Consider the following 12,167-nt stretch of genomic DNA (forward strand, 5'->3'; position numbering starts at 1 on the left):
ATAGAGAGGAGGCAGTGAAACCTGCTTTCTTCACCCATTTCTATACCAGAAGTGGTCTTGTCTCTTGACATTGTACTTAACATAGCATTTCCTCTTGCAGAGATGAGGTTACAGAGGTGATTAATGTCCTCTAACTCTAGCATAAGACCTTTATTAAAACACTCAGAAACTGTTCCAAGGACTGATGTTAGTCTGTCCACAGCACATACTTATGATACAATGATAGCTTACAGTGAATGATGTCAGACGTGTGATCTCCGAAGAAGATTTAGCTTCAGGTTCAGGGACCAGGCTTGGTCACTCAAGAACTTTTGTGTAGCACAGTTTTATTAAAGTGAAAAAGGACGGAGAAAACTTCTGACATAGACATTAGAAGGGGGATGGAGTGTGCTCCCCTTGCTAGTCTTATCAAGGCCTTATATACTTTTACCAGACTGACTCCCACAACAGACACCTTAAATTAACAAGATTAGAACTAATAATAGAAAGATCTTAACAGACCCACTCTTGAAACAAATGTCTTAAGATAACAAGATTAGTCAGAAGATTCTTGTTAAAAAGAAGAAACATGTCCTTGAGTAAGAAGCATGGTTGTTATACAGTCTCTAGTACAGAGTTTAAGGGAAAACATACTCTTGAGCCATTAGCTCTGGGCTTAAAGAAAAAGCATTTTCTGTGACTAAGAGGAAAGAGTGTAGGAAAAAAAAAAAAAAAAAACCCATTTGTCCTTTTCTCCTCCTTGAGAGCCCCGGACCCCTTTCTCCTTCTGGAAGACCCTGGACCCCTTTCTCCTTGAGGGCCTCTGATTCCTTATCAATCTACCTAAATTAACTCTCTCAAAAACAATGGTCATTGCCTCTAGTGTATCATGAGAGGATAGATATCCTAACCTCACTTCACACTAAATTCTACCTGACTTCAGAAGCTGAAGAAAACAAGCAAGACGACCCTATATGAAGAACGCTTCTTGGGAGGGAACTATATAGCCACCTGTGTAGGGGTGGATCCCTCTCTGTTTCCACATAGTGAATTAAAAGGGGCCAGAGAATATTTACTTTTCTTTTGTTAGGTAGTTAGAGTAGGAAGTCCAGAATGGCGGGGCTAAAAGACAAGGAAGGGAAAAGCCCACGAAAATAGAACAAAGGAAGGTCCGAGGACCAGAGTGAGGACCTCAGGTAGAAGAAACAGCACTCCTGGCTACCCCAGTTTACACAGGGCATGCCCAGGGGAGGGAAAAACAGACAAAAAGAGGAGCCAAAGGGCCGGGGCCCTCTCTTCTTCTCTCATCTTTGTTTCAGAATGCCCTCACACCTTGAGGGTGTATTTTCCTGCTATTTTCTAAATAAAATTGAGCTGTAACACGGAGCTGTTAACATTGATTTGTCTAAGAGCTATAACACGGTCTGTTCAAAACCCAAGAGCTATAACACGGTCTGTCCAAGAGCTGTGACGCGCCAAGGGCTTTAATGTCCATTGCTTCAAGTTTTTGTTGAGATGAGACAGAACCGAGGAGATTACTCTTGCCTGACACTTTCCAGCTTAGAGACACTTATAGTTGTCACTCAGATGATATAAACTGAATGAATAAAATAAATGTCACGTCTTACAATGCATTTGTTTACAACATCAGTCCAGTTTCTCCCCTCTACAGTAGTGTTAGCAAATCCAAGGCATATTTGGACATAGTAAGATCTTCTTTTCCTCAATTTTTGCCTTTCTTCTCCTTTTTTTCTACAAATTATTTATCTTCCCCAATTTATACCGCTCCCTCTTCCATTCCTAACAATTCTTACTTCCCAAACACATTCCTCTTTTTTTTCTCTCTCTCTTCCTTGCTCTTGGACTTTATCTATTCCCAATTTTTTGTTTTATTGACTATGCTCCAGCTTTCATTGCTCTTGGTAGTGATGCTGTTCTTCTCTAGTGAATCATGGGATTTTAATTATCCTAGATTACTAGGATAACTAGGGGCTTGGGGATTTCAGGGACTTTTAAAATGGGCTTCTAAAGTGTGCTGGCAATAAAATGAAAGAGAAGATGAGGTTTTAATATAAAGAGAATTTTAATAGAAACTACTTAACATAGATGTGTTTGTCTTGGTTAGATGTACTTAACTGTAGCCAGAAGATTTGCATAATGGAAAATGTAGACAAATCTAATAGTACTTTCTTAATTGTGTGCTCAATAGGCCTCTTTGGTTCTGCTATTTCAACATAATTTTTAGTCTAAGAGTTCAAAAAAGGATACATGTATATGTATTCAATATTACTGAATCACTTTTTTGAATCACTGAAACTAACACAATGTTGTTATTCAACTATGATCCATTATAAAGTGAAAATGTAAATAAAAAAAAGAAAGTTATAGTATGAAGAAATTAAAAAGTAAAATAAAATAGATGGATTTCCCCAGCATTGAGAATCTACTGTTCCACAGTGAGCAAGGTAAATTTAAAGAAAGTTATTTGCATCTCTAAGCAGAGAAGCAGAGACCTCATTCTCAGCTTGATTGGGCATTCTTTCTGTCTTACATGCTTGATCCTTCATGTGTGCTCTGGGTAAGTTCAGTCATCTGCTTATGACTGCTTCTTTGATATTTGCATCAACATTTTTTTACTTAGAGTATAGACTTATATTTTAGTAACTCCCAGTCTTTGTTTAGAGACATCCCAGAGCATCTTCCATAATCTCAAGAGAAATAGAAATATTCTAAACATGATTTTATTCACTGTCTTATTTGTAAACAATAGATAATATTGTCTATTTTGGTTATAGTGAGGGATTATTTCAGATGAAGTAAACATAATAAAGTAATGCAAATTAAAAAGGAAAAGAAGGAAACGTTATTTGAATTCTGCATCGTAGAAAATTTGAGTCTGAAGTAACCTTAGAGGTGATTGTGCCACACCTTTTCATTTAATAGATGGAAAAACAAACCCTGAGAACAGAATTCCATTCCCAAAGACATATGGGAAATGGTAGAACTGCGGTTGCAATCGAGGAATCCTTATTCTAGTTTCATGGATATTTAACATATCTTCTAAGGCTTTGTATTTAATCATTCTCACCAGAAGATGGGTGAATTATGTGATTTATGAGTCATTGTTTAGATTAAATATTCTGGCAGCTTTGGAATTTTTCCCCCCAGGTCTCTCAGTGTCTTCACACTTTTTTCTTTATGTATGAAGTTCCAGTTAGGTAACCTGATATGTGCCTCTGTCTTTCAAGAACATCAGCAGAGAACTAAACGCTTTAGAAATTTAGAAAGAGCTTCCTAAAAATATATTAATTTAGGTCTTATCATGATAAATACTGGAATTTTGTTCAAGAATTCACTCTAAATGCCAGGTAGCACTTTGGAATGGGTGGGCAAACAAAATTATCTGAGATTAAACAAAACATCTAGAATCTAAGAGAACACGTGTATACCTGTGGCGGATTCATGCTGATGTATGGCAAAACCAATACAATATTGTAAAGTAATTAGCCCCCAATTAAAATAAATAAATGTATATTTTAAAAAAATTTAAAAAAAGAATTACTATCTTATAATATAGGTCTATTAAGGATTGTTACTGGAAAAGGCTAAAGGAGATGAAGGGTATTAGTAGGAAAAGAGCTAAAAGAGAAAGATGAGGAACAAAAAAGAAAGAAAACCTTGAGAAGTTACAAAATATCTATCATATATAAATAATTTAGACTCTGATATTTTATCAACACAAATTGTCATGTTCAGAAGCTGTGTTATTTTCCTTTGTAAACTTGGTAATAATAATAGAAGACCAACTTGTTATAGCAGCACTTCTCAACCATTATCCTGACATGGACATTAAAAAAAAAAAAAAAGGTAGTCATTGGGGTAAATTGAGGTGGCTGTTGACTGCCAAATCAATTTCCTGGTGGCTATACCTGCTCAGGTGTTATCAGACCCATTTAGCATTGAGGATATCAATGCTGCTGCTGCTGCTGCTAAGTCGCATCAGTCGTGTCCGACTCTGTGGAATCCCATAGATGGCAGCCCACCAGGCTCCCCCTCCCTGGGATTCTCCAGGCAAGAACACTAGAGTGGGTTGCCATTTCCTTCTGCGAGGCATGAAAGTGAAAAGTGAAAGTGAAGTCGCTCAGTCATGTCCGACTCTTAGCGACCCCATGGACTGCAGCCTACCAGGCTCCTCCTCCGTCCATGGGATTTTCCAGGCAAGAGTACTGGAGTGGGGTGCCATCGCCTTCTCCGGGGGACATCAATACCTGGTTGTAATACCTGGTGGTAAACCATTGGTGGCTCTGTATTGAGCTACATCACACTGGAAGGAAAGGATATTCAAATAATTCTATTTCTAATTGAAGGACTTTTATATTTTTTGATAAGTGATATAAACTATTCTTTAAGAAGCATTAGCTAGTTATTGAATAGCATTCTAAATGGCTGGAAAAATTTACATGTGATAAATCTAGCCCTGCTAAATTAAAAAAAAATTGAAATCATTCCAAGCATCTTTTCTGACCACAATGCAGTAAGATTAGATCTCAATTACAGGAGAGAAACTAGTAAAAATTCCAACATATGGAGGCTGAACAACACACTGCTGAATAACCAACAAATCATGAAAGAAATCAAAAAAGAAATCAAAATATGCATAGAAATGAATGAAAATGAAAACACAACAACCCCAAACTTGTGAGACACTGTAAAAGCAGTGCCAAGGGGAAGGTTCATAGCAATACAGGCATACCTCAAGAAACAAGAAAATAGTCAAATAAAGAACCTAACTCTACACCTAAAGCAACTAGAAAAGGATGAATTGAAGAACCCCAGGGTTAGTAGAAGGAAAGAAATCTTAAAAATTAGGGCAGAAATAAATGCAAAAGAAACAAAAGAGACCATACCAAAAATCAACAAAGCCAAAAGCTGGTTCTTTGAGAGGATAAATAAAATTGATAAAACATTAGCCAGACTCATCAAGAAACAAAGGGAGAAAAATCAAATCAATAAAATTAGAAATGAAAATGGGGAGATCACAACAGAAGTTTTAACTTTAGAATGATCTTTACCTTCATCTCTACATTACATGCTTTTTTTATTCTTAAGAGATGCCAGGGTTAGATAAGTAGTTTAATGAAAAAAAATCTCAAGAAGCAATTATAACTTTTGCTTTGGAAAAGAATAGACTCTCTGGTAAGAGGATTGGACTTTGGCTGATCTTCCTCTTATGCACAAGGTGAGCCCAGTAAATATAGATTAATTACTAACCTAGGGATTTCTCCTGCAAGATGCTGAAATCTAATATTAATTAAATGCTTACTGTTATCTTAGCCCCACCTTCATATCCAAGTATTTTAAAAGGCTGCCATTTCAATGTTGCCTAACTAAGGTCTGGACTCGATTGCTCTGAGGTAAGAGTTAATAGTTTCATGGAAACCAAATAGAACATTTCCCATACACTATAATGTTTTCTTTAGGCATCACTCTAAGACTATTAGAAACTATCTGCAGGTTTAAGAAGGATAAATTTGTACATTCAGTTCTCAGAAAAGGGATACTTTAGCATGAAATAGGAAGCGTAGGGGAATCTAGTATTAGTTTATGGGTGCTTGAATGAATTTACTAAAGAGAGAAAGGGCATGTAAAAAAAGCTGATGGTTGAAAGATCTAGCTTAGTATTCATGATGAGTAATTTTTAGACTTTAATGTCTAAGATATGTATTACTAATGAAAAGTATGGATTGCCCTCTGAATATGTTTTCCTTTTTTTTCCCCCCTCTGAATATTTTTAAGGCAAAAGAACCTTTTTGTATGGAAAAAGGTGTAGGTAGAGGTTTTTGCATCCTTAGAGGGAGCTTAAAATATATTGAATTATTTCTTTTTATTATTATTATTTTCTAAGCTCCCTTCTCCCTTCTTTACTCCATAGGCATGGTCATATGCTCTCATAGTGCTCAAAAGATAAAATCTATTTTTTTTTAATAGACAAGCAGCATTTCTTAAAGAAATTCCCTTAAAAGATTTTACCATGGTCCTATCAGAGACCACTGGACTGAATCACAGAAGCAGAATAGGATTGTGTCTACATGTCAGAAACTTAGATCGCATCATGCAATAATGAGCTTGTTACATTTAGAGCTGAAGGTATCAGGTTTTTATGTTCCTCTGTCATTTCTGATCTTGTGCAGTTGTTTCTTTCCTCTAATTCTTTACTCCCCTTTAGCACTAGCAGAGTAGAGAGTAGATGTCCCTTGTGCCTGATCCTTTGATTTCTGTTTACCTCTGCACAAACTGACACCACTACTCAGAAGGATGTATCTCTATTAATCAAAATAAGTAGCTGTCCTGGCATCTGACAGCTTTAAATTTAGACCCTTCATGCAATATTCCAGGAAGCCAGCTGTACTTATTGTTTCCAGACCAATGACCACACCTTTCAGTCAGTTCAGTTCAGTCACTCAGTTGTGTCCAACTCTTTTGAGACCCCACGGACTGCAGCACACCAGGCTTCCCTGTCCATCACCAACTCCTGGAGCATACTCAAACTCACGTCCATCGAGTCAGTGGTCACATCCAGCCATCTCAAACCTTGCCATCCCCTTCTCCTTCCGCCTTCAATCTTTCCCAGCATCAGGGTATACCCTTAACAGTATGCTTTAGGTAAGTTGGCACCTGGTATTAAAACTAACACTTTATGATCAACTATATGTACATATTTAAATCTTTTGTATCTTACGATGTTTTGACATCTTAACATTTCTAGCTGTGGAGAGACTGCCCCTCCCTGGACTAGTCAGTTATTAGAGATAGCAAAAGTCTCAGCATGTCTTTGATATGAAAACTAAACTATCTGGAATCAGACCTTCTCCCTGTCAATTGTCCATACAGTGAATCAGAAAGGATTGGTCCAAGACCTCCTTACCTTCAGTAGTCCTTCTCCCTGATTTCACTTGAAGGCCTCTTTTTACAAGATGTTGCAAGGATCTGAACTGTGTCCAGACTTCTGCGGCTTCTCTCAGAGTAGTTTCAGGCTTATTGTCCTGAAACATTCCACTTCTACCAGCTAGCACCTTGCACAGGAACCCTCTTTCATCTCCTTACCTTTACTCTCCACATGGCATATCAGAGAAAAAATCAAGGCCTCTTGCAAAACTTCCCCATTCTTCCCCATGGCAGAGATCCAGAGTCTCCACTACAGCACTCTTCTTACCTTGGCTGGATCTTCCCATACCCTAGCCTCTGCCATACCAGGTGGGTTATGTATTGATACTAGATGATGTTATTTATGTTAGTTCTGGAGGTGGGGTATTCTCTGTCTTGAAAAAGAGAAGAGCCTGAACCTGGAGCCATGCAGATACAAGGTTTCATTTTTTTCTTCTAATTTTTAGAAGGATTGTAATTAAAGAAGGAAATGGTAGAAAACTTGAGACTAGGGAATAATGATGATAGTGGTAGAGGAATGGAATCCTAATGGGGAATGGAATCCAGTATCTTGTATGTGAAAATCAAATCACGCATTACATTAAAAAGTAGTCAGTAGTGTTAACGCTAATGTTAAAATTAGATACTGGGAACTGATGCAAATAGATTAAATCATGACATGTCATTGTGCTCACAATGTAGATGTTGCCATGTCAAATATTCCACAGTGCAATGCTAAATACATATTTTGTTAGTGTGTCACATTAGTTTTATATATTTGATTCACTGACAAAAGTAACACATACACCTTTGTGCTAAGCCTCTTAGTATTCTATTCCTCTAACAGGATCTATTCCCTACTCTTAAATATTCTCTCTTACACACACACACACACACACTCACATACACACAGAGAAGCAGCCTGGATCCAAATTGAGGTTCTTTTAGTCACTGAAACTCTGATTGTTTTAGAAATAAAGTTAGTTTACAACAAATCTTTCTGCTCCTTCAGTTTTATTAATATATTTTAACATTCTAGGATCTACTCTAAGAAAGGATCTGGAGTTTGAAAAATGTGCATTCCTTAGACAAAGAGTTCTGAGGCAATGAGAATGATTTACCATTTTGAATATTCTGTAGACTCCAATCTGAGTGTATGTGTGAAATAAATTTCTCTGACCCATATTTTGATTGCAAAGCAGCTTTTCCTTAGGCAATTTTCAGATTATTTGACTATCTCAGTTTTTCAGTGTATTTTCAAAGTGATGATTAAGAGTGGATTTGATACTGTGAGTAGTGCACCTAAAATCTACAATGCGTTTAAGTGAAAAAAAAAGGATTATTGCTCAAGATAAAGTTATTGTCTGCCTGCATGAATATTTTTATCCCAACCAGTTATTGCAGAGCTCCATAAACACAGTTTTAATTCTAATATCTTAAATTTGCTTTCACAAGTAAATCTTTCACATATTTAAAAAGGCAGAAGTAGCTGACTTTTATCAAACTTATTGAAAGCTGATATTTGATATTTAGGTAAGGTTTATGCTGGTTTACCCAGGCATTTGTTTTTCTCCTTCTCAGTTGAAAAGGTATATTAAAGTTTCAACACAGGCCAACATGAAATTTCTTTTTACTTTCTTCCTCTGAAATTTGGTCATTTACCTAGTCTATAGTGTAATTACATCTTTAATGAACACTCAGAAAAAGTCTCAGTATTGTTCCTAATAGTTCTGCTTCAGCATAAAGATTAATTCATTCTTAATACCTCAAAGACTATATATTTATTTAAAAATCCAGATAAAGTATTAGTAACTAGTATATTTTATAGAAATATACTTCTTCAGTAATTCTGTCACTAAAATGAAGACATGTACACTACAGAAATGTATACTATAAAACAATGGTAATAATAAAATGTTCTTGAATATATCTAAGAAGTGCACTTTTACATCTCTCAAGAATAAAACATACAAGAGTTCATTCCATCTAGTTCAACTGAGTTTTTTTCCTCTAAATTCAGGAATCTCATTTCCATCTAGAGTTGTCTTTACTTATAAACATAGGGGATAGATAACAATGTAGGAATATAATTATTAAGGAATTAAAAATAAAAAACAAAGCAAGTAGTAATGGATTCCTAGGACAATATAAAATTTTCATAATTTCAGAATGTCAGAAAAACTGTTAATGTTTGGCTGAACAATAATTAAAAAGTTGCTTAGGTCACTATGAAATGATATGAGGCCATTCTAAGTCATAAAATCTCAGTCCACTCAGTGGTGTCAATCAGAAAGACCACAATGATGAAGAATCCAAAGCCTTGCTTGCAGAATACATTTAAGGTGGTACTCATTTGATATTTATGACCCTAAATTATTCTGCGAGAAAAAAAAATGGATCCAAGTACTTAAAATGACCTGTGCCTAAAGCATGAACTTCCTTGGCAAAAAAACATCTAACCATACGCCACAGATATTGACCATTAATTAAAGTTAGTAGTACTGCCTTGTTAATTCCTGATGTTCCAACCATTCACAAAGCAGCTTAATTATAATAGAAGCCAAATTATCTAAATTTATTGGCTTCATGCTTATTTTTTATCAGTTTATGAAATCACAAATGGATGTCCATGATGTTAACAATGCAATATTAAATGGCAGAGTGCAATTTAAATTTAATCTACCCATACATATTGATTGCAAGGCAATATGAAGGGTAAGGCACAGTTATCAAACTGAAGAAATTTTCATTCTAAAATAAGATTATAAAATATATACAGAAGATAGTTCAAAATAAAAATAAAGAAAAATTTGAAAACAATACTGTATAAATTATTACATTTATATCTTATATCAGCCTACAGAGATATTGACCTATGATAACTTTTCACAAGTGATGAAACTGAGTTAGTTTATAGATTAATTTTTCTGTCCAATGTTACATAGACAATTAATGCCAAAACTGGGATTCAACATGATTCTGAACTGATGTTCTTTCTTTATCTCACTCTGCTTCTGACATACTATCCATGGTAGGCCTTCCCTAAATTTTGAATTATTAATTAACCTAACAACTTCCTGTCTTTGCAGTTCTAGGAGCTATTATGTGATGTAAACATGGAGATGATTCTTCAAAATTCCACTGACTTCATCCTCTTGGGCCTCATCACACAACCCACATTCCCTGGGTTTATCTTTGCAGTGGTCTTCTCCATCTTTCTGGTGGCTGTAACAGCTAACATGGTCATGATTCTGCTCATTCACACAGACTCCCACCTCCACACGCCCATGTACTTCCTGCTTAGCCAACTGTCCATCATGGACACTGTCTACATCTGCATCACTGTCCCCAAGATGTTGCAAGACCTCTTGTCCAAGGAAAAGACCATCTCCTTTCTGGGCTGTGCACTTCAGATCTTCCTCTACCTGACCCTGATTGGAGGGGAATTCTTCTTGCTGGGCCTCATGGCCTATGACAGGTATGTGGCTGTGTGCAACCCTCTTCGATATCCTCTCCTCATGAACCGCAGGATTTGCTTGTTTATGGCGGTGGGTTCCTGGGTTGGTGGCTCCTTGGATGGGTTCATGCTGACTCCCTTTACCATGAGCTTCCCTTACTGTGGGTCCCGAGAGATCAATCACTTTTTCTGTGAGATCCCAGCAGTACTGAAGCTGTCCTGTATTGACACATCACTCTACCAGACCCTGATGTATGCCTGCTGCGTGCTGATGCTGCTCATCCCTATATCCATCATCTCTGTTTCCTACACACGCATCCTGCTCACAGTGCATCGGATGAACTCTGCTGAGGGCCGGCGCAAAGCCTTTGCTACCTGTTCATCCCATATTGTGGTGGTGATCATTTTCTATGGGGCAGCCTTCTACACCAATGTGCTGCCCCAATCATATCACACAGCAGAGAAAGACAAGGTTGTATCTGCCTTCTACACCATACTCACTCCAATGCTCAACCCACTCATCTACAGCTTGAGAAATAAAGATGTGGCTACAGCTCTAAGGAGAATACAGGGGAGATGTACATACTCCCAGAAAATCAGAGCAGGAGATGTATCCAAGAAATACTAGAAGGAGCTGTGTACAAACTTTCTTGGTACTGTGGCTACTGGCACACAGTAATTCTAGAAAATATGTTGTTGGTTCTGAAAAATATTCACTATCATTTTCACAATCCTGAATTATACCAGGCAAAAGAATTCTTTTGACACCAACACTTAAGAACTATAGCTGAACATAGCCAATATCTCAGCAACAGCCAACTCACTTGTCTGAATTCACTGACAGACATCTCTCAGAGAGCATTTTCTTCAGGTAGCATTATAAATCACTCCAGTCAGTCCAAACATCTCTTTGAAAGTCCTGAATGGATATTTTTATGTTATATATTTTCATGTGTCTTTTGTGTCTGTATTTCACACAAACTTTTGAATAGAAAATGCGAGGAATAATTTTCATGTCTTTGTTGATTTAAAGTCAAATGTTCAGTACAAATTAAATATTTTCTGATGACTATAGTCTATGTGGCACCTCTTTTTAGAAAACTTTTGTAATGATAATTCAATTGGGTTTGGGGTTCAGTATTCTTTGTTATATTTTAAAAATGTCTGTGTTCTCTAATCTCTAAATTTAAACTGTTATCATAACTTTATTCATGTAGGGTTCATTATGTGTCTGGAAATCATTAAATATTTCTGATTTATTAGATTTGAATTCTATTATTATTGATAGACATTGCTATAATCCTGTAGTAACTTCCATTTATTCCCTAATAAAATGACATATGAACCAAAACATGAATAAATCAAGATCTTTTGTTAGTTAAAACAGCTCCCTTGGTCAATTTTCCTATTGTAAAAGTTTTCATCTAGTAGACTGGTACTATTTTCTCTATTAATTATCTTTTGCTTATTTAAGAAGTTTGATAGATACAGGATCCTGATACAATAGAATGTTTATTTTAAAACACCACAGTCACTAAGGACTGTCCATCCATTTACCTACTTAATTTTAACTTCCTTCTTATGTGTAAGGCACTAAACTATGACAAATAAATTTTTATTCACCTGGTGTTTATCTTGTTTTGCAATCAAAAGCTTATTATGTGCTGGGATCATTTTTGGGTGATTTTGTAATTGACAAAGATTAAGAATAGGTTACTATATGTCATTGTTAGTGCCAATGCAAAGTGAAAACTGTATCCTTCATAGATGTTCATGTAAGTAAATCTCATCTCATTAATATGCTAAT

At 36.2% G+C, this 12,167-nt stretch overlaps 1 protein-coding gene across 1 annotated transcript; it reads left to right on the forward strand.

Moving 5' to 3' along the window:
* The first annotated feature begins 10,019 nt into the window (after positions 1-10,019).
* Positions 10,020-10,988, forward strand: LOC138086263 (olfactory receptor 2T2). The gene has a single exon (XM_068981058.1). It carries the CDS (start codon positions 10,020-10,022, stop codon positions 10,986-10,988), a length of 969 nt encoding a protein of 322 aa, XP_068837159.1.
* The last annotated feature ends 1,179 nt before the right edge of the window (positions 10,989-12,167 follow it).

The sequence above is a fragment of the Capricornis sumatraensis genome, chromosome 9 (genome assembly GCF_032405125.1).
Source record: "Capricornis sumatraensis isolate serow.1 chromosome 9, serow.2, whole genome shotgun sequence".
Taxonomy (NCBI): Eukaryota; Metazoa; Chordata; class Mammalia; order Artiodactyla; family Bovidae; genus Capricornis; species Capricornis sumatraensis.

Excerpts from the sequence above, each read along its gene's own strand:
- LOC138086263 (XM_068981058.1), top strand. The coding sequence starts at position 10,020 with ATGGAGATGATTCTTCAAAATTCCACTGACTTCATCCTCTTGGGCCTC.